The 24,661-nt window shown below is 42.8% G+C and overlaps 1 protein-coding gene across 2 annotated transcripts; it reads right to left on the bottom strand.

Annotated features, from left to right (window-relative positions):
- Nucleotides 1-1,015: 1,015 nt before the first annotated feature.
- TMPRSS2 (transmembrane serine protease 2) lies at nucleotides 1,016-24,661 on the bottom strand. 2 transcript variants are annotated; one of them, XM_080576674.1, is made up of 15 exons: nucleotides 22,572-24,660; nucleotides 15,137-15,294; nucleotides 13,865-13,935; nucleotides 12,846-13,038; nucleotides 12,453-12,536; nucleotides 11,100-11,219; nucleotides 9,559-9,688; nucleotides 8,622-8,732; nucleotides 7,883-7,926; nucleotides 6,989-7,163; nucleotides 5,083-5,258; nucleotides 3,792-3,887; nucleotides 3,107-3,249; nucleotides 2,419-2,571; nucleotides 1,016-2,245 (listed from the first exon to the last, which is right to left on the bottom strand). In XM_080576674.1, the coding sequence occupies exons 3-15, from the start codon at nucleotides 13,877-13,879 to the stop codon at nucleotides 2,234-2,236; spliced, it is 1,452 nt and encodes a 483-aa protein (XP_080432800.1). In that variant the 5' UTR covers nucleotides 13,880-13,935; nucleotides 15,137-15,294; nucleotides 22,572-24,660; the 3' UTR covers nucleotides 1,016-2,233. The 2 variants fall into 2 exon arrangements, with proteins under 2 accessions (XP_080432800.1, XP_080432801.1); XM_080576675.1 differs by lacking the exon at nucleotides 15,137-15,294 and having other exon boundaries at nucleotides 22,572-24,661.

The following is a 24,661-nucleotide window of genomic DNA, read 5'->3' on the forward strand; positions in this document are numbered from 1 at the left end:
GCTCCTTTCTTTTGGATGCCTGGAGCCTTGGCTGAAATTTTGGGTCCGATGGAGGATTCACTGGACAGCTGGATTTGGATGTCCATAACGGATTAAACCACCCAGGACACTGAACATTGGAAGGATGTTTCAGCATGGGGGTTGGTACCTGTCATCTTACCCTCCAAAGGGTGAGGAAAACCTTTCCAAAAGCTGTCTTTTGTTTCATGGAAGCCAGTACAAAATGTAACGCTGCACTGTATTTGTGATATCTTTCACCTGGAGGATTTATTTTGTGGGCAATGCTGTGCTACTGGCTGCATAGAGCTAAAAAACACATGCCTATGACAGTTTGTCATGAAAGGATTTTCAAGATGGTTATAAGCAAAGCCTTCTCTTCACAACACTGCAGCAGCAGATGGCTGACTTTTGCAGCACAGCACTCACCCCAGTGGAGCATACAGCTTTTACAACCCTGTTCAGCACTATTGACAGTTTTCCACATTTGCTACTGTAGACTTGCAATACTGCAGTTCAAGAGCCATATAATGGCCTGATACCAAAACAATGAACATACTTAATTTCTGTTTTGCACGCACTTCAAATTCAATGACTAATTCATGGTATCCCCCAAGGCACACTTGACACTAGTGCCATTAAAAACACCCTGCAGCACCTTGAGAAAAGAGGCAGGTGCACATTGCTTCAGGCTGCATGAGATGCAATAACAAAACAGGGTGCAAGTGCCTCAACCCACTGCCTTCAGGCTAAGCTTCCTTTTACCTCAGTTTCACCAGTCTGAGTGATTTCATCAGACCCAGCCACCGAAGACATCCAGCACTCCTGGACATCCAGCTCTTCTCCTGGATTTCTCTAAGGACCTGAAATACTGGAGTTAAAGAAATCTCTTGGATCACCCTCTTACATGTTTTTGTCTTGTTTCTTTTTTTCTTAAATCAGATTCTCAGAGGATTTCAGACACTGAAAGCAATTGCTGAATTCAAAACATTCCAGACAGAAAACACTACAAAGGAAATTTATTTGTAAAAAAAAATATATTTATTTGGCGCAGTGTTTTCATGCAAGATAATTGCATTTCAGTACCAAAAGAGAAAACAAGACTAATAGAGTCATTTCATTCAAAAAAAATTTATCCTTCTTAACAAATGTGACTTGTTATGGCTTTTTGATCCTGTGTACTGGCTGTAAATTATTTTCAAAAACCTAGTAGAGGTGGCACTGTGATATTAACTGCCTTTTGCTAAAAACATCATACAGGTACCTAAAGGAGAGCTCTAAGGAATTAAAAGCCAAATTTAATAAATGAGGTAGTTCATCTGGTTAGGCAGAAACATGGGGTTGTATTTCTTCTCACAGAACATCCAGCCTCTGGACATGCACTGCAGCCAGAGGTCCGCTGCCTGCAGCACAGCCTCACGGTCAGGACAGGACAGGACAGACCAGACGTCAGCTTTCACAGCAGGGAGAGTTCAAGATTCATCACGATGTGCTCAGCCAGGGACCCCTGTCAGGATGGTTAACTCCCTGCTTCCCGCTGCAGCTCCAAAGCATCCTTCTCCTTGGCCTACATCAAGTGACGGCAGGTCCTGCTCCTTCCAGATTCAGAGCAGTTTAAGGCAGAAGAGCACTTTTAATTACTGAGACAGCCAGACTGATCTCTCTTAGAACAGTTTGACTTGAATGACGGCAGTCAAGGTCCTGAGGATTAACTACCTGAATATACAGTATTTTTTTCCTGTGTCTCTACCGTAGTGCATGAAGACTTCCCTTCATATATACCAAAAAACATTCAATTCTTCTTAAATTGCCAACCAGCAGCTCAGAGATTCAGTGTTCACATTACTTAACATTTAATTTAAAACACTACTAAACCTTCTCAGTATCCTGCTACAAAAATCTTACGCTAAATTGTGATCAAAATTGCCATTACAAACCTGTACTTGATTATCAAGTGAAAGTACTCAACTAAAAAAAAAGACATCTTAGAAAGCAGCTGGCAGAACAACTTTCTGCCAGGCACCATATCAAGAAGAAAGGTGCTCATTGTGATAATCCTTCACTGATTAAAATCGGTCACTGTAGCCAGTACAGAACCGAGTGTGCAATCCTTCATGTTATTTTTAAAAAGAAAATTCAAGGAGAAAAATCATTTGTAAAAGTGAATAAATATCCCATGGCTTCATTTTTTCTTGTTCTCAGAAACATTGATCATCAACAAGGACAGACAGCATTGTCATCTGTTTGCCTGTTTAAAACAAAAAACAGAAGTTTCTAGTTGTGCTAACAGACCATCTTATCCATTATTTGGATGCTTCTCAATGGAATAGCTTTATCAGACAACTCACAGGATATGAATGATTAAATTTAAAGTTTCAGGATTTGGGGCATTTAAAAATATTAAAGACCAAAATATCTTACCTGCATATTTTTATAAATCCAGTCTGTAAACACAGTCATATTCCCATAAACTCCAGGTCTATTGGGAGTAGCACAGCCAGATCCCCAGCTGGTATCTCCAACCAACCACCACACGGAGTTTTTATTTGTTACCAGAGGACCTCCGCTGTCACCCTGCACAAAAATATCCATACTATCAGTGACCTGGCCATCAGGAAAGACACAAAATATGATCCATTTCATTTCAGGACTACAGGTTAGGTTTCAAAAAAGCTAAAGACCATTTCAAGAGAACAACTAAAACAAAATGCTATGGCAATTACAGTATTGAATGATAACTGTTTGCCATAGGAATGAAAATTGTTTGCCCAAAGCACTAGATGAGATAGACTTTATTGACTTTCTTGTTCACAAGTGTAATGCTAGGGTATTGTAGTGATTACGAAGAGCTTCTTTTTCAAGCACACAATCACAAAATATCGTCAAAGCATTAATAAGGGCCACCTCACCCTCTTGGCATATATAACGACTTCAGGCACTTGTTACCATTCAGGACACCACAAAATGAACTGGAAGCCCAACCAAAGTGTTAGTCATAAAAATATATAATTGTAGGATCTGTTTTTAATTAATAGATGACAAAATTCCTACTAAGAAGATGAAAAATAATCAGCCAGATTATTATTAAGTGTTTATTAGGAATAATTACCTGACAGGAATCAATTCCTCCTTCTAGATATCCAGCACAGACCATTGTAGGCAAAATCATGCCGTTATAGATATAGATAGAGTTACATCTAGAATGTTCTATTAAAGGTACCATAACATAATTCAAGTTAGTTGATGTTTTACCTAAAATTGAAACATGCACATAAACACACACACAAAGACAAGATTAGAACAAGCGTCAAGTCACACTGCTATTACAAGTCCCAGCAGCTAGCACTGTTCAGGGTGAAATAAACCCACTAGAAACTTTAGCATGGGCTCTTAAGACATATGGTCCATCATGCAGAATACTTTGACATTAAAACTCCCTTCCCAGAGGTCAGCAAGTTACTCTGCATTGCTGTCAGTGTACCCTAAGGCAAGAGAACAAGGACCCGCTCACCACAACCCAGAACCAACTGCATAAGACACAGGGCTGTTAAAGGCCCATGAGCAAAGGAAGGGGTGAGAAGGTCCCCTGTTTCGCAGTCCAGAACAAGGGGGCAGCAATACCCAAATTCCGAGTCCATTTTCCCCACAACAGCCCCCCCACACCTACCACAGACCAGGACCTTCTGCACTGAAAGAAAGCTTGCTTCCCTTTTCCTTCTCACTTCTTATACATTTACCTAGCCAGAAGAGAACCGGCTCTGTAGAAGACCCATATATCCCAGAGCCACGCTTACCTCCTTGGTACTCTGCTCCCCATCCAGATATCCAGCACTCTTGATTGGGCTGGAACATCATTCCTGGATTAGGCAGACAAACTGGCTGTATAGTATCTACAAAAAAAAAAGCAAAAAAACACAGTGACAGTCTGCAATCCCAGATGTCCAGCTATAATGCAAAACAAATGCATATGAAACTTCTCAGCATGACCATCACTTGCTTTAAATATATACACACTGTTTTTTCTACTTTCCTTAAGGATAATGCAATACCGTGCAACACAAGCAGCAGTAGAAATTTCAGCAGTGGCCCTTTCCCAGAGGGCTACCTACTGCATCCTGACCTCAAAGTGAGGAACAAACACAGTTAATGGTTCTAGCTCAATTCATCAACAATTAACACCAGTCCTCTTGATCAGTAAAGGAGGACAAAGAAGAGAACAAAGACTTCTAACAGCTAGCTTCATTCTGTTTACAAAACCCTGCTGACAATTATCAATGCAAGCAGGATTCAATACCTGTATACAAGAAGTATGAAATGCAGAAGAAAAAGAGACAAACTTTCTTGGTAAAAGCAACCTCCCTACACCCAGCAGAAGATGAGCCCTACAGATTACCTCTATCAGTTTTAAACTGATGCACTGAAATATACAGGACCTGTACATAAAGCACCTATACACATATAGGACCTATATACTTAAAGCACTTAAAAGATTAAATAATGCTTTGTCTTCTCATTTATCCTGATTGCTTACAAAGAATATGCGTCTGCTTTTAAGAAAAGCCCCTTTCAGCTTTATGCGTTTAAAAAAAAAAATGTTAGCAACCTACTACCGTGAGGTGTTATGTTCCTCCATCTGAGCAGGAACTTCTTAGAACAAAGTTTTTGTTTCTTTGGACTTTGTGGGTGTGGGATGGGTGGGGGTGGTGTGTGTTCCCCCCCCATCCCAGTAGTTATTTGATATAACTTGGTTTACCACTTAGTCAGTTGCTCCACCCTTACTCCCTGAGACTGCACATACAGGAGTGATAACACTTAAACACCTTACAGTACTCTGCAGTAAATGTACATTACTGACCATGGAGAAAAGTGAACAAGCTTAAACCTAGTCCAAACTCCCTTACCTGGTACTAGATGTAAATAAACCCTACTTAGGAAATTAAAAGGCACTTGAAGGTGTCTCTACCCACATTTTGTGTTTTTCCCATGAGTAAATATCTGCAAGGAGGATTTCTTCATTAACTTCAGAAGTTTTAGATGTGCTCATTGCCATTGGATTTTTTTCCTTAAGAAGAACAGAATACATACCAGTAAAACTCAACGGTGTCTCTAACTTCATAAGGGCAACATCATTGTCTTTAGTGTCCGTATCATAACCTGGATGGGAAATTATTTGTTGCACTCTATATCCAGCTCTTAAACTAATGACACTCTGGCTCACAATCCCAGCATAAACTCTCCAGACATATGGGTCAGAAAGTTGTCTACAGAAAAAAAAAAAAAAAAAAAAGACACAAAGGTCAGAAGGTTTGCTTCCCTGGTAGGGAGTTCAGCTTACAAACTTCAAAGAATTGTCTTTAGCATCCATGACCAAGAACGTACATGAATTTGACTACTACTTCTGAAGATAAATTAGGAAGTAACTCATGCTTTCTCTGTTTTTGGCCAGCCTCCCCTCATCAGCCACCTAACAGCATGATTTTTACTGATGTTAATGCAAAAGTATTAACACGCCCCCCTCCAAAAAAAAGAGAAATCCTTGTCCAGATACCTGTGTCTCATGCACATCAAAAAAAGGTGAAATGGACAAATAGCATAAAAGGGAGCTAATTTAATCTAAAAAAATCTTGTAGTCAGTTTTTCTGAAAGACAAAGTACAAGATACCTAACTTTGTGAAAGCTTGACTCTAGTTTCATAAATATAAAAAAAAATTTCAAATAGGTTAAGAATTACTGTCTATCCCCTTAGTCACTCAGCACAGCAAATTATAGGTTGAGACTGCAACACTGAAGCCTCTTTTTTGATTTCAGTTGCTGAGTGATCAAGCTGTTATTTCTAAAGTCTCACATGTCAGTGTTATCACTTGTGCACTATCCAAAGCACAGAAGGACAACAGAAGCCAGAATTAGTAAAAACATGATCTAGTGAAGGAATTTCATTATCTTGAAAATGTTATTAGGCTGTTCAGTTGGGTTGTGTTTTTTTGTTTTGGTGGTGTTTGTTGCTTTTTTTTTTTTTAATTGCTAAGCATATGGTCTAGATTTAATTTAAGTAGTTACTGTGCTCCAGTACAATTTACAAATGCTCAGTAGAAAGCTTTCCACAACTGTTAAATTCCCTCCCTCAGAATTGTCAAAAAAAATATCCTGAAAGCATGTATTATTTTTAATCCAACTACACTTTTGTTGCCCTTCCTAAAATGTTGCATATTACAGAGCTCACACCTGAAAACAGAGGTGGGGGATAAGATCTTCACATAAAACTAAACACTTGCATTCCTTTCTCAAGGTGAAGGACAAAGTTATTTTTCTCTGGCTGCGTTTCAAACTGTGAACCAGCCAACCAACCATTAAAATGTTTTTGCTTACTGGATTTTCCTCCAATAGAAGAGGAAACATTCTGCCAGAGAACACCCTTAACTGTCCTTTAAGATTGGGCTTCCATGTTAAAAAGGGACAAAGCTTTTCTTTTTCTTTTCTTCTGTTGATGCCTACAATGCCTACATAAAGCGTTCCTTGGATAGGTATAAATCTGCAGTTAATACTGACTTGGGCTTTACTACTTGACCATGTAGCATGAAGATATGAGGAAATAAAGGGTACAGACATGTTTGAACTGAACATATCTACAGTTTTGTAATATTGGACATTTTGGGGGCAAAGTGTAATGCCTTTGTGACAGCACTGTGTTGTCTGGCATCAGTTTGGTGCCTTGAATTTGCCTTTTAAGTTGGGTGGGCATCCGTGCCCAGCACCTCCGTCCAATTTAATTTCCCCCTTCAACAAGCAAAAAAGTCTGATTTCTACAGGAAGAAAATCCCATCTGCAGCTTCCAAAACTTCCCTTAACACTTTAAGTCTATATAGCTAAAATACCACATCCGATGCCTGCATTTGACTCTGTTTTAAAGCAGAAAGCTGCAAGATCTGTTCTGCCCCCCCTGCCAACCAGAAGCAAGGAAGACCACCCACAGGCAGACCCGCGCGGCACTCACCCCTCCACGCAGTGAGCCGCCGTCACCAGCCACTCGCGGGTGATGATGGAGCCCCCGCAGACGTGGGTGCCCTGCACGTGGAGGCTGAGCTGCCACGGCCACTGCCCCAGTGCCGCCGTGCTGCCGCCCACGATCCTGTTCATGATGGCCGTGCTTTTGGTGGGCAGGCCGCACTCTGGGGAGTCAGGCACACACAGACAGATGTTAGAGAGAGATGGTCTTAAAGGTGGTTTCTTCAGCCCAGGCTTCGCTGTGGCACAGCGGAGAGGGGAGAGCAGACTCTGCTGGTGGTTGATCCCACATCCCAGCCATCGCCCTACAATGCTCACTCACGGGATCGAGCTGGGCTGAGCCTCACACGACCCAGGCACCCTTCACATTGCAAACACTGCCCTGCCTTGCCGGTAGCTGTTGCCCTCAGTTCATCACTTCAGAAGTGAACCATAAGAGGGTGGTTCACTGAATGCTCTAAATGCTGCCGTTCGAGTATCTTTAATGAGCCACATAAACACACAACATTGTGTTGTGCAACGGAACAGGCAACACCCAGGAGTCACCTCACCACAGTTATTACAGTGAGGAACGGTGTCCACCTGATGGCCACGTCAGTGACTGCGCTACAGGCTTCCCACCACAGCGACATAGCAATGGATACAGAGCACACAACGTGCAAGCCATTTAAAGGAACTGGAGGCAACAGAGAGAGCAACTGGGGACCTAATATCCCCCTCGTCTCCTCTTCAATCCTGCTCCTTAAAATGTGAAACTTGGGAGGCATGGTTTTTTAATGTGTAGATGAAATAACAGCAATTATTTACGTTGATTCAAAAAGATTTACTGCCACAGCATTCAAAGGTGTGAACATGCAAAGGTCTGGAAAACAAGGACACTTACTTATGCAGCGTAGAGAAACCACATTTCCTGATGCACAGACATTGCTGCAATAGAAATAAAAAAAAAGAAAACAGGCTTTTAGGCATCCAGCAAGGCAAATGGTGGGCAAAGCTCACCCTCCAGCTGCTTCCTACCCGTTCCAGCTATGTGCCCTGCCTTCACACTCATCTTCCTGGTGAGGCTTCCCTCCTTTCTTCACTCTCTCCAGCTACCCTACCAACACCCATCTGGCCTCCACCATTTCTTGCATTCACCAAAACTGTCATGTGGAAGACCGCAGACTCCAGTAGAGGTAGGCAGCACAAAAGGCTTGTAAGCCTATTGAGGAGCAAGATAAAGAACAGCATAAGATAAAGTTGAGATGATTTACAAAGCAGTCGTAGAAGAATTTGAACAACAAGGGAGCCATGGAAACTTTGCAAGTACAGCAGTCTACAGGTAAGGAAACGAGAGGCTTCAGAGTTGTTTAAGGCATCGTAGACAAGGCAACCTTCTGTACAGCATGGGAGCAGGATGGGACACCTACGTTTTTTGAAAAGGAGTGGAAGGATGGAAAAGTGACAGATGTGCTTTTAAATAGAGGTAAAGCAGTTGCTGCAAGCAGATTTAAAAGGAAGCCTCTTTCCCTCAACAATCCCCACAGAAAGAAGTGCTTGCATTATGCTGTAGGCAGAAGCTATGTGTCCCACAACAGCTAAAGGTACCCCTCATAAAAGGAAATTAGTTTGTATTAAGATACCTGTAATGTAGCCTTTTATACAAGTCTGTATTCCCAGCACTTGTGTTCACCTTCATAAAGCTTTTAAAGCTGACTTCAGCTGCTACTCCTTGACTATAGTAATATGTATCTCTGTGAAACAGAAAGACTCTGTTAAGAAACCCAGCAGTTTCAGTTTTCAAACAAGTGAAAATAAATAGTGCCAAGCCAGAGCTTCTGACATGAACAACACTAATATATATATATATTACATTAAGCACAGAACCCAATGGAGCAGTACAATGCCAGACAAACAGATTTCTTTAAACATTCATCAATCTCAGTTTCCCATCAGACAGTTACTAGATTAAAATATTTTTATCTAGTATGTGTATGTACATGGTAGGAATCTTCAGCCTTATGAAACAGGACATAAAGAAGAGATGCCGTTGCTGGTACACTTACACAGCATAGCAAAGTTCAGGTCCAATAGGATGTAACAGCCACATTCTGTGGGACATCTGCAGGGGTAGTAAGTGCTGCTGCTCTGCAGGGCTTTCCGGCTGAGGACCAGCCTTGTACAGTAGCTGCTGGGCTGTCTTACTGATTGGAAACTACTTCAGGCATTGCTGGTTCGGAGACCTTAATTCTGAGTGGGGTGTATGCAAGTTCTTCCTGGACAATAAATTCACTGCCCTACCCCACCCACACCAGAAGACAGCATTTGCCAACCACATCAAAGAGAGGCAACACGGAGTATTTCAACTGTGGAAGAATTTACGCTAGTGTTTACACAGGGAGAACATGGACAGCATTCCGGCCACAAACATTTATGCTGGTCTTCACACCAGCATCTGTTATGTGTGTCCTCAGGAGACTGCCAGCTGCTTTTTACTTCACATATGTATTCTTAAAAACTGCAAGAGGAAAATTTTAACCACTCTATGCATTTTCAAAGACTGATAAAGGTTAGACTTACACATTATAGCCCATATCTTTACACGCAATCTTTCCAAAATCATCAGTCCAGTCATCTTGACAAACAGGATACCAGTCTTTGCTGACAGGTGAATAAACTTCAAGGATGAAGTTTGGTCCAAAAAGTCTAACTGCCAGAAAAGAAAAAAAAAAATAATAATAAGAACACCACACATGCTATACTACTTCTTTCTCTACTTAAAGCTATTAAATACCCGTTATATTTGCTTGCATCTATAAACCAGTGTTAATTTAATGCTGCCATCTACTCAAATTCTAGTTAAATACCAAGTAGACAGAAATATAACAGTGATTTAATTCCTTTATGCAAGGGAATTTAAAATAACTACCAGTTTAAAAGGCAAGTGTGCAATATAGTGTTCATCTTGTCATTTCAGTTTTTATTCTCAAATTTTTTTCATATTCCACCACTGCAAAAGACTGAAATACCCAATCATTTTTATCATCTACCTACACAACCGTGTATTATGTATAAATAAAATATAAACTGTTATAATATATAATATCTTAAATACACCAAAAAGACAAGCGCCTGTAGACAAAGAATGTAACAAGGAGCAATTAGCTCTGACATTCCATGCCCCACTATGTACTTATTTTCAGAAGAATTCAATATAAAATAGTTCAAATGAAAGAGCAGACTGAACAAGCTTCTTCAAAAACACATTATTCAACCAAACGGAGAGGAACAGCTTTAGAGCATATGCTAGTAAACACTAACACTGCATGAAGCATGTACAGAAGAAGAGTTCCCAAACAGACAATGAGCACAACACAGGTGTTAGAATCAAGATGCCACACTTTTGGAATGGGTGAATTGATGCCATTTCCACCTTACGTTTTCAGCTCTGCACCAAAACTCCTCTTAACATCTTTTGAGATGGAAACACTAATCAGACTAAGCTTTCTTACACAAAGCAGTTATAAAGTTGAAAATAAAGTACTGTGAGAAGAAGGAATGTGAAATATATGGAAAAAGACTTACACTATCACCTGAAGTTCTACTAAGAAGTCAATTATGACTGTTCATTCCAGAACCAATGTTATATTCAGGTTTGCACAAACTAGACTTAAATTAGAAGGTAATATTTTAAAGCTTATTCTAAATCAAGCCAGCTTGACTTTTAGGCATTGGAAGGGGTTGCCCAGGGAGGTGGTACAGTCACAGTCCCCAGGGGTGCTTAAGGAAAGGTTGGACGTGGTGCTTAGGAACATGGTTCAGTGGGTGACATTGGTGGTGGGGGGGGTGGTTGGACCAGCTGATCTTGGAAGTTTTTACCAACCTTAATTATTGTATGACCCGCTGAGCCAGTCATTTTGTTCCAGCTGTGCAATTGGACTGAAAACAGACTGAAGATCTGAATATAGGATTTGAAGCACTCAAACTTCCTAAAGCATTATGGAGATATAACTGAGCCTAAGCCGGCCCTATGGTAACTTAGGCAAGCTTTAGACAAGGGGATTTGCTCAAGAATGCTTGCAGCTGGCTAAAAGTCCCCTGCCTTGACCACCAGCACTCACCACAACGGTTTTCATCCTCCCCATTTGGGCAGTTGATCACTCCGTCACACCAGTCTGAGGGAGACACGCACACTCCCGAAGACCCACACTCTATTAACGATCCGAGGCAACGATTCTGCACTGTAAGGAGAAAGCCGCACAGTCATTAGACTGAACATCAGTTTAGCCTCAGGCAACCACTGCCAACTCTCACCTTAAGGAGCATGCCAGTTTGACGGAGTAAAGCATCAGAAAGCTTAAACTCAGAGATAGGAAGAAATCTAGCCTGACACAACAAGATTTATTGCTATCTGTCCTTTACATCGCTTGTCAAATTCAGTCATAGATGCAGCTGACTGGATTTTGTCTATTGTCTCCCTCAAATAAACAAACACCATTAAGTTGTCTAAAAGGAATTAACTTCACACTGATAAAGCATAGCATTTATAATCAGAAAAGGAGGAAGAAAGAAATTACTCTAATTACATCCTGTTGCTTTCAGTCCTGTTTAAAACAAGACTACGTTCACTCTGTATAAATCACAGTTAAAAAAACAACCACCCTAAGAACACAAAGTGTCATCTAATAGCTTTAAATGAACTACCTTCTCTCTTCCCTTTCCTTTCCTGCACAGAACATATCACTTGTGTTCCAGCTTACGGTGGTTACTTGGACTGGGCTCACACAATTTTAACACACTTTCAAATCAAAGCCATCACAGAAACAAACAAACATGCATGAATTACTTCTGCTCTGAAAGAGATCCCATTTTACCAAAATAAAATACATCTTAATCATTTATACTCTGCCAGTTAAGCTACAAAAATTTACTTCAGTCTCCTTCCTACCCTTGAATTTAAGTCAAGTTACAACAGAGTTTCATGTCAGAGACAATATACAGTAGTCATTTCCCTAATGAAACGTACTGTAGGACCAGTTGTCCACAGACAGACACATGCCAGGTATCCACCAACGCAAAAAACCCTTGTAAAACATCAAAGTGCTCTGCAGCAAAGCTACTGCAATGTACACTTGTACTACACCAGCTTTTCCCAGACAGTTTGTAGCTTTCCAGAAAAGCCAACTGAATAAGGTGCTTCAGGAGTCAAAAAGGTGATGACATCACTTGATGTCAAAAACATATTTACTTGACAAATGGAAAAGAAAGCAATAGCAACATTGTTTACTTAAAAATAATTTTAAGAAGCGTATAGTTGTGGCTTATTTTTACAAGCAACATCAGTTTCTCTCTTATGAGATAGTCTTTCCTGTCCTTAATTCAGCATAAAAAGATAAAAAATGCACGCTTCTAACCATACAAGTTTACTACTTCCTTTCTTTCAGAACAATACAAAACAAAAAAGTAATTCTTACCAAAATACCAAATGAAGAAAGCACCAACTGCACAACAAATGACTATTAAAATGGATATTATAATTATTATGGTTTTCTTTACACCTGAAACGGAAACAAGGACAAAAAGAGAAATTAGGTTTACAAATAAGGTAATTTCCAACATGGAGACCAGCATTATGTGTATTTCCTTGAAATTAAAACTAGATGGTGTTTGTCCATCAGACTTTCTCCATTCCAACACCCTTCCTTCACTGCAGATGCAGTTACACCTGCATCCCACCCATCACTTCTTCATCCACAAGGAGGAAGCAGGCTTTTGCATATTCCTTCAACACAGGAATGTGAAGGGAAGACCCCCTTACTCTGGAGGACATTAAGCCTGAAACTGGAAGAAATCCCGACAAATCTTACCTGATGAACAAGTCCTCCCAGATGAAGGGGCTACTGGACTAGTTGACTGGTAGGTTGAAACTCTTGGGACATAGGTTGGCACTGATGGAGCATTTGTAGAGAAGTACGGTGGATATGGGTTAGCACCTGCTGGTGGCCTGGCAAAATAGTTTTCTGGCTGAAAGCCACCGTTTTCATAGTATGGTGGTGGGCCCTAAATGATAACATTACAGGAAAGGAAACAAAAAAAAGGCAAGACTGCAATTAAGACAAAGTAAATTTAAGATACCATTTCCATACAGAACCCTAATAAGTAATTCTGTTACTGCAGGAATCCACCACACGTGCTCATACATACCAGTGACTCCAATTTACATGGAGAGAGATTTACAGCACATGCCTAATTCCTTATACTTTGAATAATAAAAATAACAGAGTGATGCCCAAAGGCATAGTAAGAGATCAGTTTCCTGGTCCAAAGTAACTCAATCTAAAAAAGATTTTTGAACCCAGCCCACCAGGTGGCTGCACCAACTATTTCACTGGAACATCTGACAGCGAACAAATAAGCAGCACGGACTGTTTTAGGCAATACCATCACCAAAAGAAATGCTGGCAACTAACAGCCTTTGTGTACTCAGCTGTCCATGTCTAAGAAAAATGCTTACTTACCATTCTGTCCTATGGGAAGACCTAGTACACCTGAGCTACTTCTGAAACACATTGGCCTAACAACAGGTTGTGGAATACTTACCTTGCGAGAGATTTAAGAATTAATCAGAAACCATGCCAATCTCTCTTGAACAATCTTTGAAAGCATAAATCTCTCCTAGAGGTATCTGAGCACTTGAAATCCTAGTTAATCCAAGCCTCTTACACCTGTCCCACAGTATATCTTTCCCATTATGCAAAAAACATAAGAAATACTTATATCCACATTTTAAAAGACTTACTAACCAGTACATAACTCAATAGTCTGTTACTTGTAAAGAAATAAAACCCCATTAAAAAAGAAATAAAGAAGCATTTTGTTTACTTACTACAGTAGAGGTCATCTTTCCTTTGTCAGTAGTACTGAAACAACCCAAGTGTTTGGAAGTAAAGCGTGAACCTACAAAAAACAGGAAACGATCATAACCAAAAGCTTTATCCACCTCTCTTGTTTTTCCTTTGAAAAAATGCCAAATCGAGAGAAAAAAATAGGGAAGTATTTCAAGACAGGGTATAAATTAAGGTACAGACTGAAATCAGATCTCAATAGCCTCTCAATACAACCTTGAGCATTATACAGTGGCCACTATTCATCAGCACGAGCGCCTAGCAAACCGAGAGGACTGAGGCAGTGCTCACCCTCGCTGACAGGAGGAGCATTGTAGGGCACCCTGGCAGCAACCCACCCGCTGTCAGCGCTAGGCACGGTTCCTCCTGCCTCTCTCAACACTTACTCATGTATCACCGAAGTTTATGACATGGAAACAAGACGACGAACAACGCATAAGGAAATACAAATGCCACCAACTCATTTAATAATGCTACAGATGGTAGCCCTGCAAACCACACCATTTTCACTCCACTGTGTTGCAAACAGTTTTCTTCTTGGTTATACTTCGTGGCCACCACACCAAAAAGAGGGGAAAGAAGGATTGCAGTGAAACAGCATGCCACACCAATACAAATCTTACTGAAACAGAGTAAAACAAAGGAGCTGCATCCAAAGTTTCAGGCATATAGCAGTTTATTTTGAAGTTAAACATTAACATTAGGTAAAACCAAAGATTAGCAGAAACACAAGAAATGCACAATGTTTGCTGTCGCCTTTCTAACAGGTGGCTATACACAGCCACAAGCGATCATTTTAATAAATAATTTAATCTACAGAGACCTCTCATAGTATTACCCTACTTGAGAAAAAGCACGGGAAGTGCCTCAGTCACACGCTGAGCAACACAGTTCTCCATCTTCCAGAACAAGCCCTGCACACCAGCACAATGCCACCACCCCTGTTGCAAGCCACTACTATATAGAGCAGCTGCACTAAGACACAGCATAATTTAGCCTAAAGCAGAAGGTTGTTTTAGAGCCTGCACCTAGGTGTCACCTCACCCAGAACTGAATTTCAAATGTCTTTGAAGCAGATGTCAACTGCAGCTTAGCACCCAGAACATGCCAATACTTCATGACAGTTTAGGAAGGCTGATCATGGTATTCGCCTATTTGTGCTACCAAAAAGAAAAATAAATAAATAAAATAACACACAGTTGAACTCTTACTTGCATGGCAGACAAGAAAAAACAAGCCCTACTCCTACTTACAGTAAGTCCATCAAGACTGGTGACTAAGTCTGCAGGACTTCTCTTTTATGTTGCATCCATTCTTAGTCAGTTCTTCATTGTAGAGCTGGGAAATGCAGTTCTGCCTAAACTCAGAGGACAAGTAACACTTCACAGGAAGATATGTTGTTACTTGTTCTCTGAAAAGGAAGGAAAAAAAGGTACAGAAGTTTAATGATAACAGATGGAAGGAAGAATACTAGGCGATTCTGAGGTAAGCCAGGCATGACAAACAAACAAACAAACAAACAAGAAAAAAGAATATTTTCTACATTTCAATTTGAAATTCTTTACAAGCTGACAGATGACACGCTTCCTCACTATTTCTCTTTAATTAACTACAGAAAAAAATAAATCGCTGTTGCTTAACTCGCTGTTAACCACCTCTCCCATTTCAGTCCTTGTTAAACTACTTCCCATCCAACTTCTAATTAATAAGAGATTTTCCATTACCACACCACAAAACGTAGGTAAGACATAGGTACATACACATTTCAATTAAATTATTTGCCATGGTATTAAAAAGAGATTAAACCAAAAACACTAGACTTCCATTAGACTGCACGTTTCAAATACAAAAAAGTGATGGCTAGCATCCAATAATGATACAATTTTCTTGAACATACATCACTGAGACACTTCAAGATGTTTTACAGGCAAATCAAGGATACTGCAGCAAATTCATGGATAAGCAAGCTGGGCCATGGAAAAACAAACTGACCTGCCAAATAGTCCCCATTCCAAGAGCGACAGAACTGGAAGGCATGGGACTGCCTTATCTCAGGCCAATAGTTTAGGCTCACACATCTGACAGATTTAAATACATCCCACATAAAAGTAGTGTAAACCCACATCGATAAGAAAAGAGTTTAGTGGGAACACGGAATTACCCTTCCCTTCCCCCACCAGTCATTTCCCCAAATACGTGCCAAGTTATAATGGCACATTACCGGGTACATCTGAAGAAACCTCAAACGTTCTTTAAAATGAGATAGCAGAGTTAAAGAGTACTGGGATCCCTAGGCAAGAACACAAGGATGGAGGTCATCCCTGCAGCAGGCTTGAAAGAACAAGACAATGCCCAGGGGGCAAAGCCTTGCAGATCGGCTTGCCATGCAACACCTTACAGCATTGAGAAAACTATAGCCAATGAACGAAAGAGAATCATCATTCATATGCTGTCAAGCCCTTGAATTTCAAACCCTTCAGTTTACTCCAATATTGAGCAGAACAAGCACTTGGCCCTTCAGCATTCCAGAAGTTCCAAAAATCAAGTTTGCCTTTTTTTTTTTCCACAACTCTGAAAGCAAAGAAATAATGCTATAATTTCACAGAATCACAGAATTGTAGGGGTTGGAAGGGACCTCAAGAGATCATCAGGTCCAAGCCCCCTGCCAAAGCAGGTTCCCTAGAGCAGGTTGCCCAGGTAGGCGTCCAGACGGGCCTTGAATATCTCCAGAGAAGGAGACTCCACAGCCTCCCTGGGCAGCCTGTTCCAGTGCTCCATCACGCTTACCATGAGGAAGTTCTTTCGCATGTTGGTGCAGAACTTCCTGTGCTCCAGTTTGTGACCATTGCCCTTTGTCCTGTCACCACAAACCACTGAAAATAGGCTGGCCAAATCCCTCTGTCTCCCACACTTCAGGTATTTATAAATATTGATAAGATCTCCCCTCAGTCTTCTCTTCCCAAGGCTGAACAGACCCAGGTCTCTTAGTCTTTCCTCATAAGGGAGATGCTCCAGGCCCCGTATCATCTTTGTTGCCCTCCGCTGGACTCTTTCCAGGAGATCCCTGTCTTTTTTTGTACCGGGGAGTCCAGAACTGGACACAGTGCTCCAGGTGACTGGAGTCCCTGACCAGGGCAGAGTAGAGGGGGAGGATCACCTCCCTTGACCTGCTGGCCACGCTCCTTTTAATGCACGCCAGGATGCCATTGGCCCTCTTGGCCACCAGGGCACGCTGCTGGCTCGTGGCCAACCTGTCATCCACGAGGACCCCCAGGTCCTTCTCCACAGAGCTCCTCTCCAGCAGGTCATCCCCCAGCCTGTACTGATAAATGCGGTTGTTCCTTCCCAGGTGCAGGACTCTACACTTGCTCTTGTTAAACCTCGTTTGGTTTCTTCCTGCCCAGATCTCCAGGTCTCACTGAATGGCAGCACAGCCTTCTGGCGTGTCGGCCACTCCTCCCAGCTTTGTGTCATCTGCGTATTTGCTGAGGGTGGACCCTATTCTCTCATCAAGGTCGCCAATGAAGATGGCTGTCATTAGAAATGTTCAACATATTTAGAGTACAAAATATACAGCCATCATCACAAGAAGGTTGTAGATCTGTTAGAGCAGGTCCAGAGGAGGCCTACAAAGATGATCAAGGGGCTGGAGCACCTCTCCTACATAGAAAGGCTGAGAGAGCTGGGAATGTTCAACCTACAGAAGACAAGGCTCTGGGGGAATCTCATTGCCACCTTTCAGTACTTGAAGGGGACTTATAGGGGAGACTTAGATTAGATGTTAGGAGGAAATTCTTCACTCAGAGGGAGGTGAAACACTGAAACAGGTTGTCCAGAAAGGTTGTGGATGCTCCATTCCTGGAGGTGTTCAAGGCCAGTCTGGACGAGGCCCCAGGCAACACGATCTAGTGGGTGCCATCCCTGCCTATGGCAGGACGAGGGTGGAAGTAGATTGTCTGTGAGGTCCCTTCCAACCCAAGCCATTCCATTCTATGAAACACTGCCTCACAGCAGACAGCTATTACTTAAAATATCTTAGCTCCTTCTTACATGTGTCTAAGGAGTGTTTTAAGTACAGTTCTGTCACAGTTTATTAGACTTAAAAAACATACATTTTTTTTCCAAGAAAAGTTGTCAGAATGGAAGAAAATTGAAAAGATTAGATTCACCCAAGACAAATTAAATCCAACACTTTTTGGTGGGAAAAAAAAAAAGAAAAAAGTTTTCAATGAATTCCTACAAATCAATCCTGTATATTAAAAAAAAAATGGCAATTTGATAGGTCTCTACCTCATTTGATAACTTGCTACTTAACTGGATATAGACTCCCTAGAACATGAGTTCCCCAAAGGCTTGTCTTCCTCCTCCCTACCACTGTCCCATGGACAAGAAAAGCACTGAGCAGAGTTGTGCTGCTCAGTGGTAGGTGCTTCTCACCGCCCCACCCTCCTAAGCCCCTCACCTTGCTACTGCCAGGTGAAGGTAAGCCTCTGCTTTCGCCTCCTTGCAGCAGCAACAGGTCACGGCTCCTTTATACCGCGTGTGTCCTTCAATAACCAGGAGCCAACGTCCCATAAAGACGAATAAAAAAATTACAAGGGAAAAACAAACAGGAGACAGAGTCCCATTTTTGTTCATAAAAACCAGACTTTTACCCTAGGCTTTTACCCTAGTTTCTCCACGCAAGAAATAAACATGTTACTTCCTTATTACACACCATGTTGTAACTGCTAATTAAGAGCAGTACCATGGTTCTGGAGGTGCAGAACTCTGGATGTACTACCAGCTACCTTAGTTCCCACAGCCTTTTCCATAGAGATAGCTATATATTGTGTCCAGGTGACACATGTAAGTCAACAAGATGGAATAGTTACCTTCAACCATACTAATATAACACTGTAAATTCAGTCAATTGGCTAATGATGCCAGGATTATATTGCCAACAGTCTACTTCCCATATTTCTTTATTATTTCAATATGTATTTTGTGCCATTTCCTTAAACAGAAATACTATCATAGAGCTTAGCAAACAGCTAATAAAGACCATCAACTGAATAAATAAATAAGTAAAAAACAGACCAGTTCCTGATAACTATACCTATGTAAAAGCAAACACGTGCAAACAAGAAAGAAGAAAAAAAAGAACTGTTAAAAACCAAATGCATAAAGACAAGTTCAGCTTCTAAGAAGAGGAAGCATAAAAGTATCCAAACAATCTACATAAGCAGTGACTAACACCAATTCATATCCAAAAATATCCATTCTTATTATCCAGATAAAGAAATACAGCATACTCATTAAAATGTTAATGGAGTGCAAAGCTCAATCTTAATACAGAATAAACCAACAAATTATGGCTTTTCTTGATGATGCTACAAAGGAAGTATGCTTTTATTTGTTTACATCCAACTCTTTTATGTTATCCAAGAAACTTCAGTAGCTACAGGAAGACAATTGTGATAGTAAGGGGTGGGGAGCAAATGAGCAAAGAGGTGATTCCAAATTTACTTGCATAATCTTTTCACACAATGGGCAATTCTTGCTTTTACTGCCTGGACAACAGAAAAAGAAACATGGTCAAGGTCCCTGTTTAACAAGCAGCACTAAAAATATCATGAATTACAAATAAACTATAAAAAGGTTTAAAATCCATTTATTTTTGAAAGAGGAAAGGAATTAAATAAGAATGTTCATATAATTTCATCAACAAGATTTCCTCAATACATCTGGAAGTAGTACTGGATATTTTTACTGCGATGATAAAAAAAAAGTAATTTACTCCTTTGGGGTGAAATCTAACCTCTGGATGGGTCAAAACCAAATCAACAAGAACCTGAATGTCTAAAGTAATTGAAATTGAGTTATTTCAGCGTCCTCGCTTTTCAGCTAACCTTCTCAATAAGGGTAAGCTCTGCTCAATGTGCCCAAGCGGTAATATTAAGTGTTGGTTTGTTCAGCCCAGAGCAGAGCAGGCCGAGGGGAGGCCTCATGGCGGCCTGCAGCTCCCTCACGAGGGGAGCGGAGGGGCAGGCGCTGAGCTCTGCTCTCTGGGGACAGCGACAGGACCCGAGGGAACGGCATGGAGCTGGGACAGGGGAGGATCAGGCTGGGTGTTAGGGAAAGGGTCTGCACCCAGAGGGTGGTCGGGCACTGGGACAGGCTCCCCAGGGCAGTGGTCATGGCCCTGAGCCTGTCAAGAGTTCAAGAAACATTTGGACAAGGCTCTCAGACACACGGTCTGGTTTTAGGGTGGTCCTGTGTGGAGCCTGGAGTTGGACTCGATGATTCTTGTGGGTCCCTTCCAACTCGGATATTCTGTGATTCTGTGGTCTTGCAGAGAACTATACAAGACTGTGCAAATATTTACAAGAAAGTCAGTTTGCCACAATAGAGCCTCAGCATTCCTAGGTCTCCTAAGAAATAGTTTTGGAGCTCTTCCAGATTAGCTCCTAAAACATCATTAAACTATAGAACCACTTATCAACAGGTGGTAAAAAAAAAAAAAGCACCTCTTGATAAGCTCTACCAGAAACTCAAATAAAGTCCACAATACAACAGCATTCTCGAGGCCAGCAAACCAAGATTCATACTACTTTCACAGGCAAAAAAAAAAAGCATTAAAAAGTTCTACGCGTACCAGTCTCATTTTAAACGGTTGTAGGATACTGTATTCATAATATGAGTAATGCTCTATTTGTCTTCCCTGAAAACAAATGTTACCATGAAACTGCCTATCACAAGTAAATGAGATGCTTATATATGGGGGGGGGGGGGGGGGAGATCACGTGCAAGCAATTAGGAAAGGTGGAGTGGGAAAGGAGGCAGAGAAGGCATTGCCTAGCTGAGTGGATGATGAGTGGCAGAAGAGTTATAGCCCTACTAAAAGCTGTTTCCAAGACAGAGAGGGCAAGAGTTCAAGAGAATCATATTTGCAGGCATGGTGGGAGTTGGATCTATCCATTGGTACAGATGCAGTTATTGCCCATGGCACCCAGCACCTCATACACAGATCACTGAATTGCTAAACGATGCTCTAACTGCCAGCCTGGCATTTCGATGCTTTCTTTCCCTATATTACACCCCTGGTTCTGCCTCTGCCCATTTCCCCTATAGCAGAAGCAAACAACCTCAGCTTCACGTAGCAAAATTCAAGTCTCGGGTTGCAGCAGTGAGAGCCTCTGGCTGCTTCTTGGCAGGGGGGAAGCTCTCAAGAACACCTGTTTACCACATCCGAGTTACAAACAAATGAGCTTGCAGACAGTTATCACTTAGCGGGAGGCACCCACCCCACAGAAAAATAAATAAAAACTAGCAATGTTAATAAATCTGGCTTATTTAGGTATTTGTCTAGGTCAGCTGTTTTCAACCTGTGAGCACCACCTCCTGAGGAGCTATAAACCACTTTCAAGGGGTCTATGGCAGATAAGGAAGAAAAGCAAGCTGACCAGCAGGAGGTTTGAATCCAACCCACGGGGTGAACCCTCATTGCCAGGGACTGGTTTAGGGATCCACGCATCGAAGACACAGGACAAGTACTAACGCAGCGGCAGACCCTGCACTAAGGCAGACTGCACACAGCAGGGGAAGGGCCCGCACCTCCAGGAGTGGCATCTCCAAGGGAAATATTCCGACCAGCAACCCAGAATGCTGCTTCAGTCTGTTTTTCCTAGAATACCATTTCGTCCTAGGCTGGACTACCACGACAGATTTGCTCTAGATCCACTGCCCTACGTAAACTTTTGATGTCCCACACAGCATCCGTCTCGTTCCTCACCTAGCGCTGCCCCACCTAACACAAGTCAGCCTTCAGAGGGCAAGCTGCTCCCTCCGGCTCTTTCTAAAGCGCTGAAGGTGTAATTTAACTCAGGGCAAACAGGGATACTCGGGACAACGGCGCAGTGTGAAAGCAGCCTCTCAAATTCACTGACCTACACGTAGCCCTGCAAACCTGCAGTGAAACTCTAGGTGCCAGTAAGGTGTGATCACCAAGAAAGCTGCCCAAAGCAGCGTGCAGAGGGAAGCTTTATTCCAACCCTCAAAGTCTTGGCCTGGAAGTTTTGATAAGATGGATCGGGCTGGAAGGCACTCTGCTCTATCAACAACGTTGCTCTTCCAAAATGCTACTCAACAAACCGTGTCACCTGTAGCCGCGAATCAGCGCTTTTGCAAGAAACCAAACAGTGGTGACACAGCGAGGAGGTCCCAGAATTAGGTGCTGGTTTGGTTTAACCTCCATGGGAACAGCCACAGCCTCCACGACCTCGAAGGAGCTGCCCCATCTCACAGCATCTCTCTTCCCTTCATCACGATGGCAAGAATAGATAACATTCACCTCGAGAAGCACCAGTTGGGGCGCCTTCAGCATGCACAGAGCTCTCTGCAGCTTGGCCCCAGCACCCCAAAAGACCACGTTACCGGCTTCCAGGTCCCACCTCGCCTCACCCACCGCTGCAGGGACGACCTTTGGGAAGGGGGCAAGCAGCTGGACCGGGGATGGGGGACACGGCCTCCATGCTGCCGCCGGGGTCCCTCGGCGCCCCCAAAAGCCAAGCCTCGGTTAAACGCCAGCAAACGCAGGGGGAGGGGGGCGGCCGGGACTGGGCGGCGAAGCGAGGGTCAGGCGGCAGCCCCCCGGCCCCGGAGGCGCCGAGGCCCGGCCGGGCATGGCAGGGGGGAGCCCCCGCTTACCTGGGGCCGCCCCCGCTGCGGCGGAGCAGAAGCGGAGCGGATCCGGAGCGGGACGCGGCGCCGACCGGGAGCAGCGGCGGTGGCGGCCAGGGAGGAGCCGGGGCGGGGGGAGAGGAGGGAAGGGGCCGGGCACCTCATCCACCTGCGGGCACCTGCCCCCGCCGAGGCCGGGCACCGGCAAAGGGGAGCCGGGGTTTTCCCTTCCCCCAGCACCTCCTCTTCCTCCTGCGCCCGTCTGCAAAACAAACGCGCCGCAGGGAAGCGAGCAGCGAGAGACACCGGCCCCCGAGCCGGGGGGGTTGAGACGGAGTTTTTTGAAGCTCAGTAATCAGCACTCATTAGTCGTCTGCTTCTCAAAGCGCCGTATGCAAATAAGGAGCCTCAGCCCTTCCCTAAACCGAGCTGATAGCGAGTGCTCGTAAAATAATAAGGCCAGGGAAATTACTTCCTTTTTTCTTTTGCCGTTGAGGTCTGTTTAAGAAAGTGGCACTCTGAAAAGATTACTGCTGTCAGTGGTCTTATAAGACTCTAGTGATTTGGGGTAACTCACCTGTAAAGCAGATCTACAAAGGAATAAGGTTGTTCTCTGCCAAAACAGCTCACAAGTTCGATAAAAATTCTCTTACATCCAAAAGCCTCAGAGTATGACTGGGTAAGTTCATAGGTGCATGGAGAACTTCCACTCACTTTAATAACAGCTCCAAATTAGCTGCAGCATCGTTGCATGCTGTGCTTAGCACCTCTGCAGTGAGACTCCAGATAAGGGAAAGTACCGAAGCAAGGCATGATGAGTGTTTGGGCTTTGTTTATATTTTCCAACGCACATCAAGAAATCACATCCAGGGCACCAAGAAGCCAGAATCATACCTTCAGTATTTTTCCAGCTCTATGTATTTATTCAAAGACATTATGAACTTACCATTCTGATCTTTTAGTACTAATACGTGGGAAGCATTTGCTGAAACATCTTCAAACTTTTGCTCAGACGTTCCAGCTGGACCTTTTTGTGGGGCTATTTCTGCTCATGTTCTCCCAAAAGGAGTTGGTGAAATTCAGTAATTTTCCACTGTGGATTTAGTTGCAGGAACTGGTCTTGAATTTCTCCTGAAGCAAAATGTAAGATTGTCCCAAGTCATGCCTACAGTATTTCTCTAAAGTTTTCACCTTTTTGGCTTGTCCTTGTCTTTAATCTGCCAATCTAGTCTTTAAATCTGCCTTGTCTTTAAATCCGCCAGTAGCCTTCAGAGCTTAAAGACATTTTACTTTTGAAGCAGGGTGCCTGGTCATGAGGTTTCCTGATAAGCTTCCTTGCCAGGACAGAGGGAGATGGCCCTGCAAACTGCCACATCATTATGGCCACAAAAGAGAGATGCCACATGACCATCAAGGAGAGCTGTGCTGCTCTACAGGCAGAATCTGAAAGAGCCTCCACCTTCAAAATTCACTTTTTCTTTGAAGATCATGTGGAGGCTCCTGTACTGGTGGCGTGTTCCATTCCTCTCTCAAGACAGCTCCCTCAGTTATTAGGATGCCTAACAATTTAGGTTTCTAAAGGCAAATTTTCTGTGCTTAGGATCCCCCTTTGGATTTGTCCAAATACCTAGCACAACGGCTACAGGTAAGGAGAAAGGGAGATGTAAAATACCTAGGAAAGTCCCTCTGTATATTGATGTTGTCCATATGTAGCCACTTCTAATGTCTTACATCAGTTCAGGAGTTATAAACAAAAGTGAGCAGGAGGACAGGGTAGCAGGGAACGGATAAGTATGCTCTGCTGAGGAGAAGCTTAGATGGGTAACCATGTGGCTTTGTGAACCACAAAATAATACCAGATCTGCCATGGCAGGGATTCAGCGCGGCCCCATTACAATTAATGGCGCTCCGCTTAGTTACAGACTTGAAGACCTGGGCACCCGCCAGCAGCCCGTTGATTAACACTGTTAACACCTTTTCTTCTCGGAGCAAAGTCAGGCAGAACGGCTGAGCTGGTCAGGGAAAAGTGCATTCCCTCATTTCCCCAATCCTTCTCCTTTTTGCTTCAGGCTGGGAGGTTGGGTTTCTGGCTCACTGAAGGGTTGACATTTCGGTTC

This window comes from Anser brachyrhynchus (genome assembly GCF_964034855.1).
Source record: "Anser brachyrhynchus genome assembly, chromosome: 1".
Lineage (NCBI taxonomy): Eukaryota > Metazoa > Chordata > Aves > Anseriformes > Anatidae > Anser > Anser brachyrhynchus.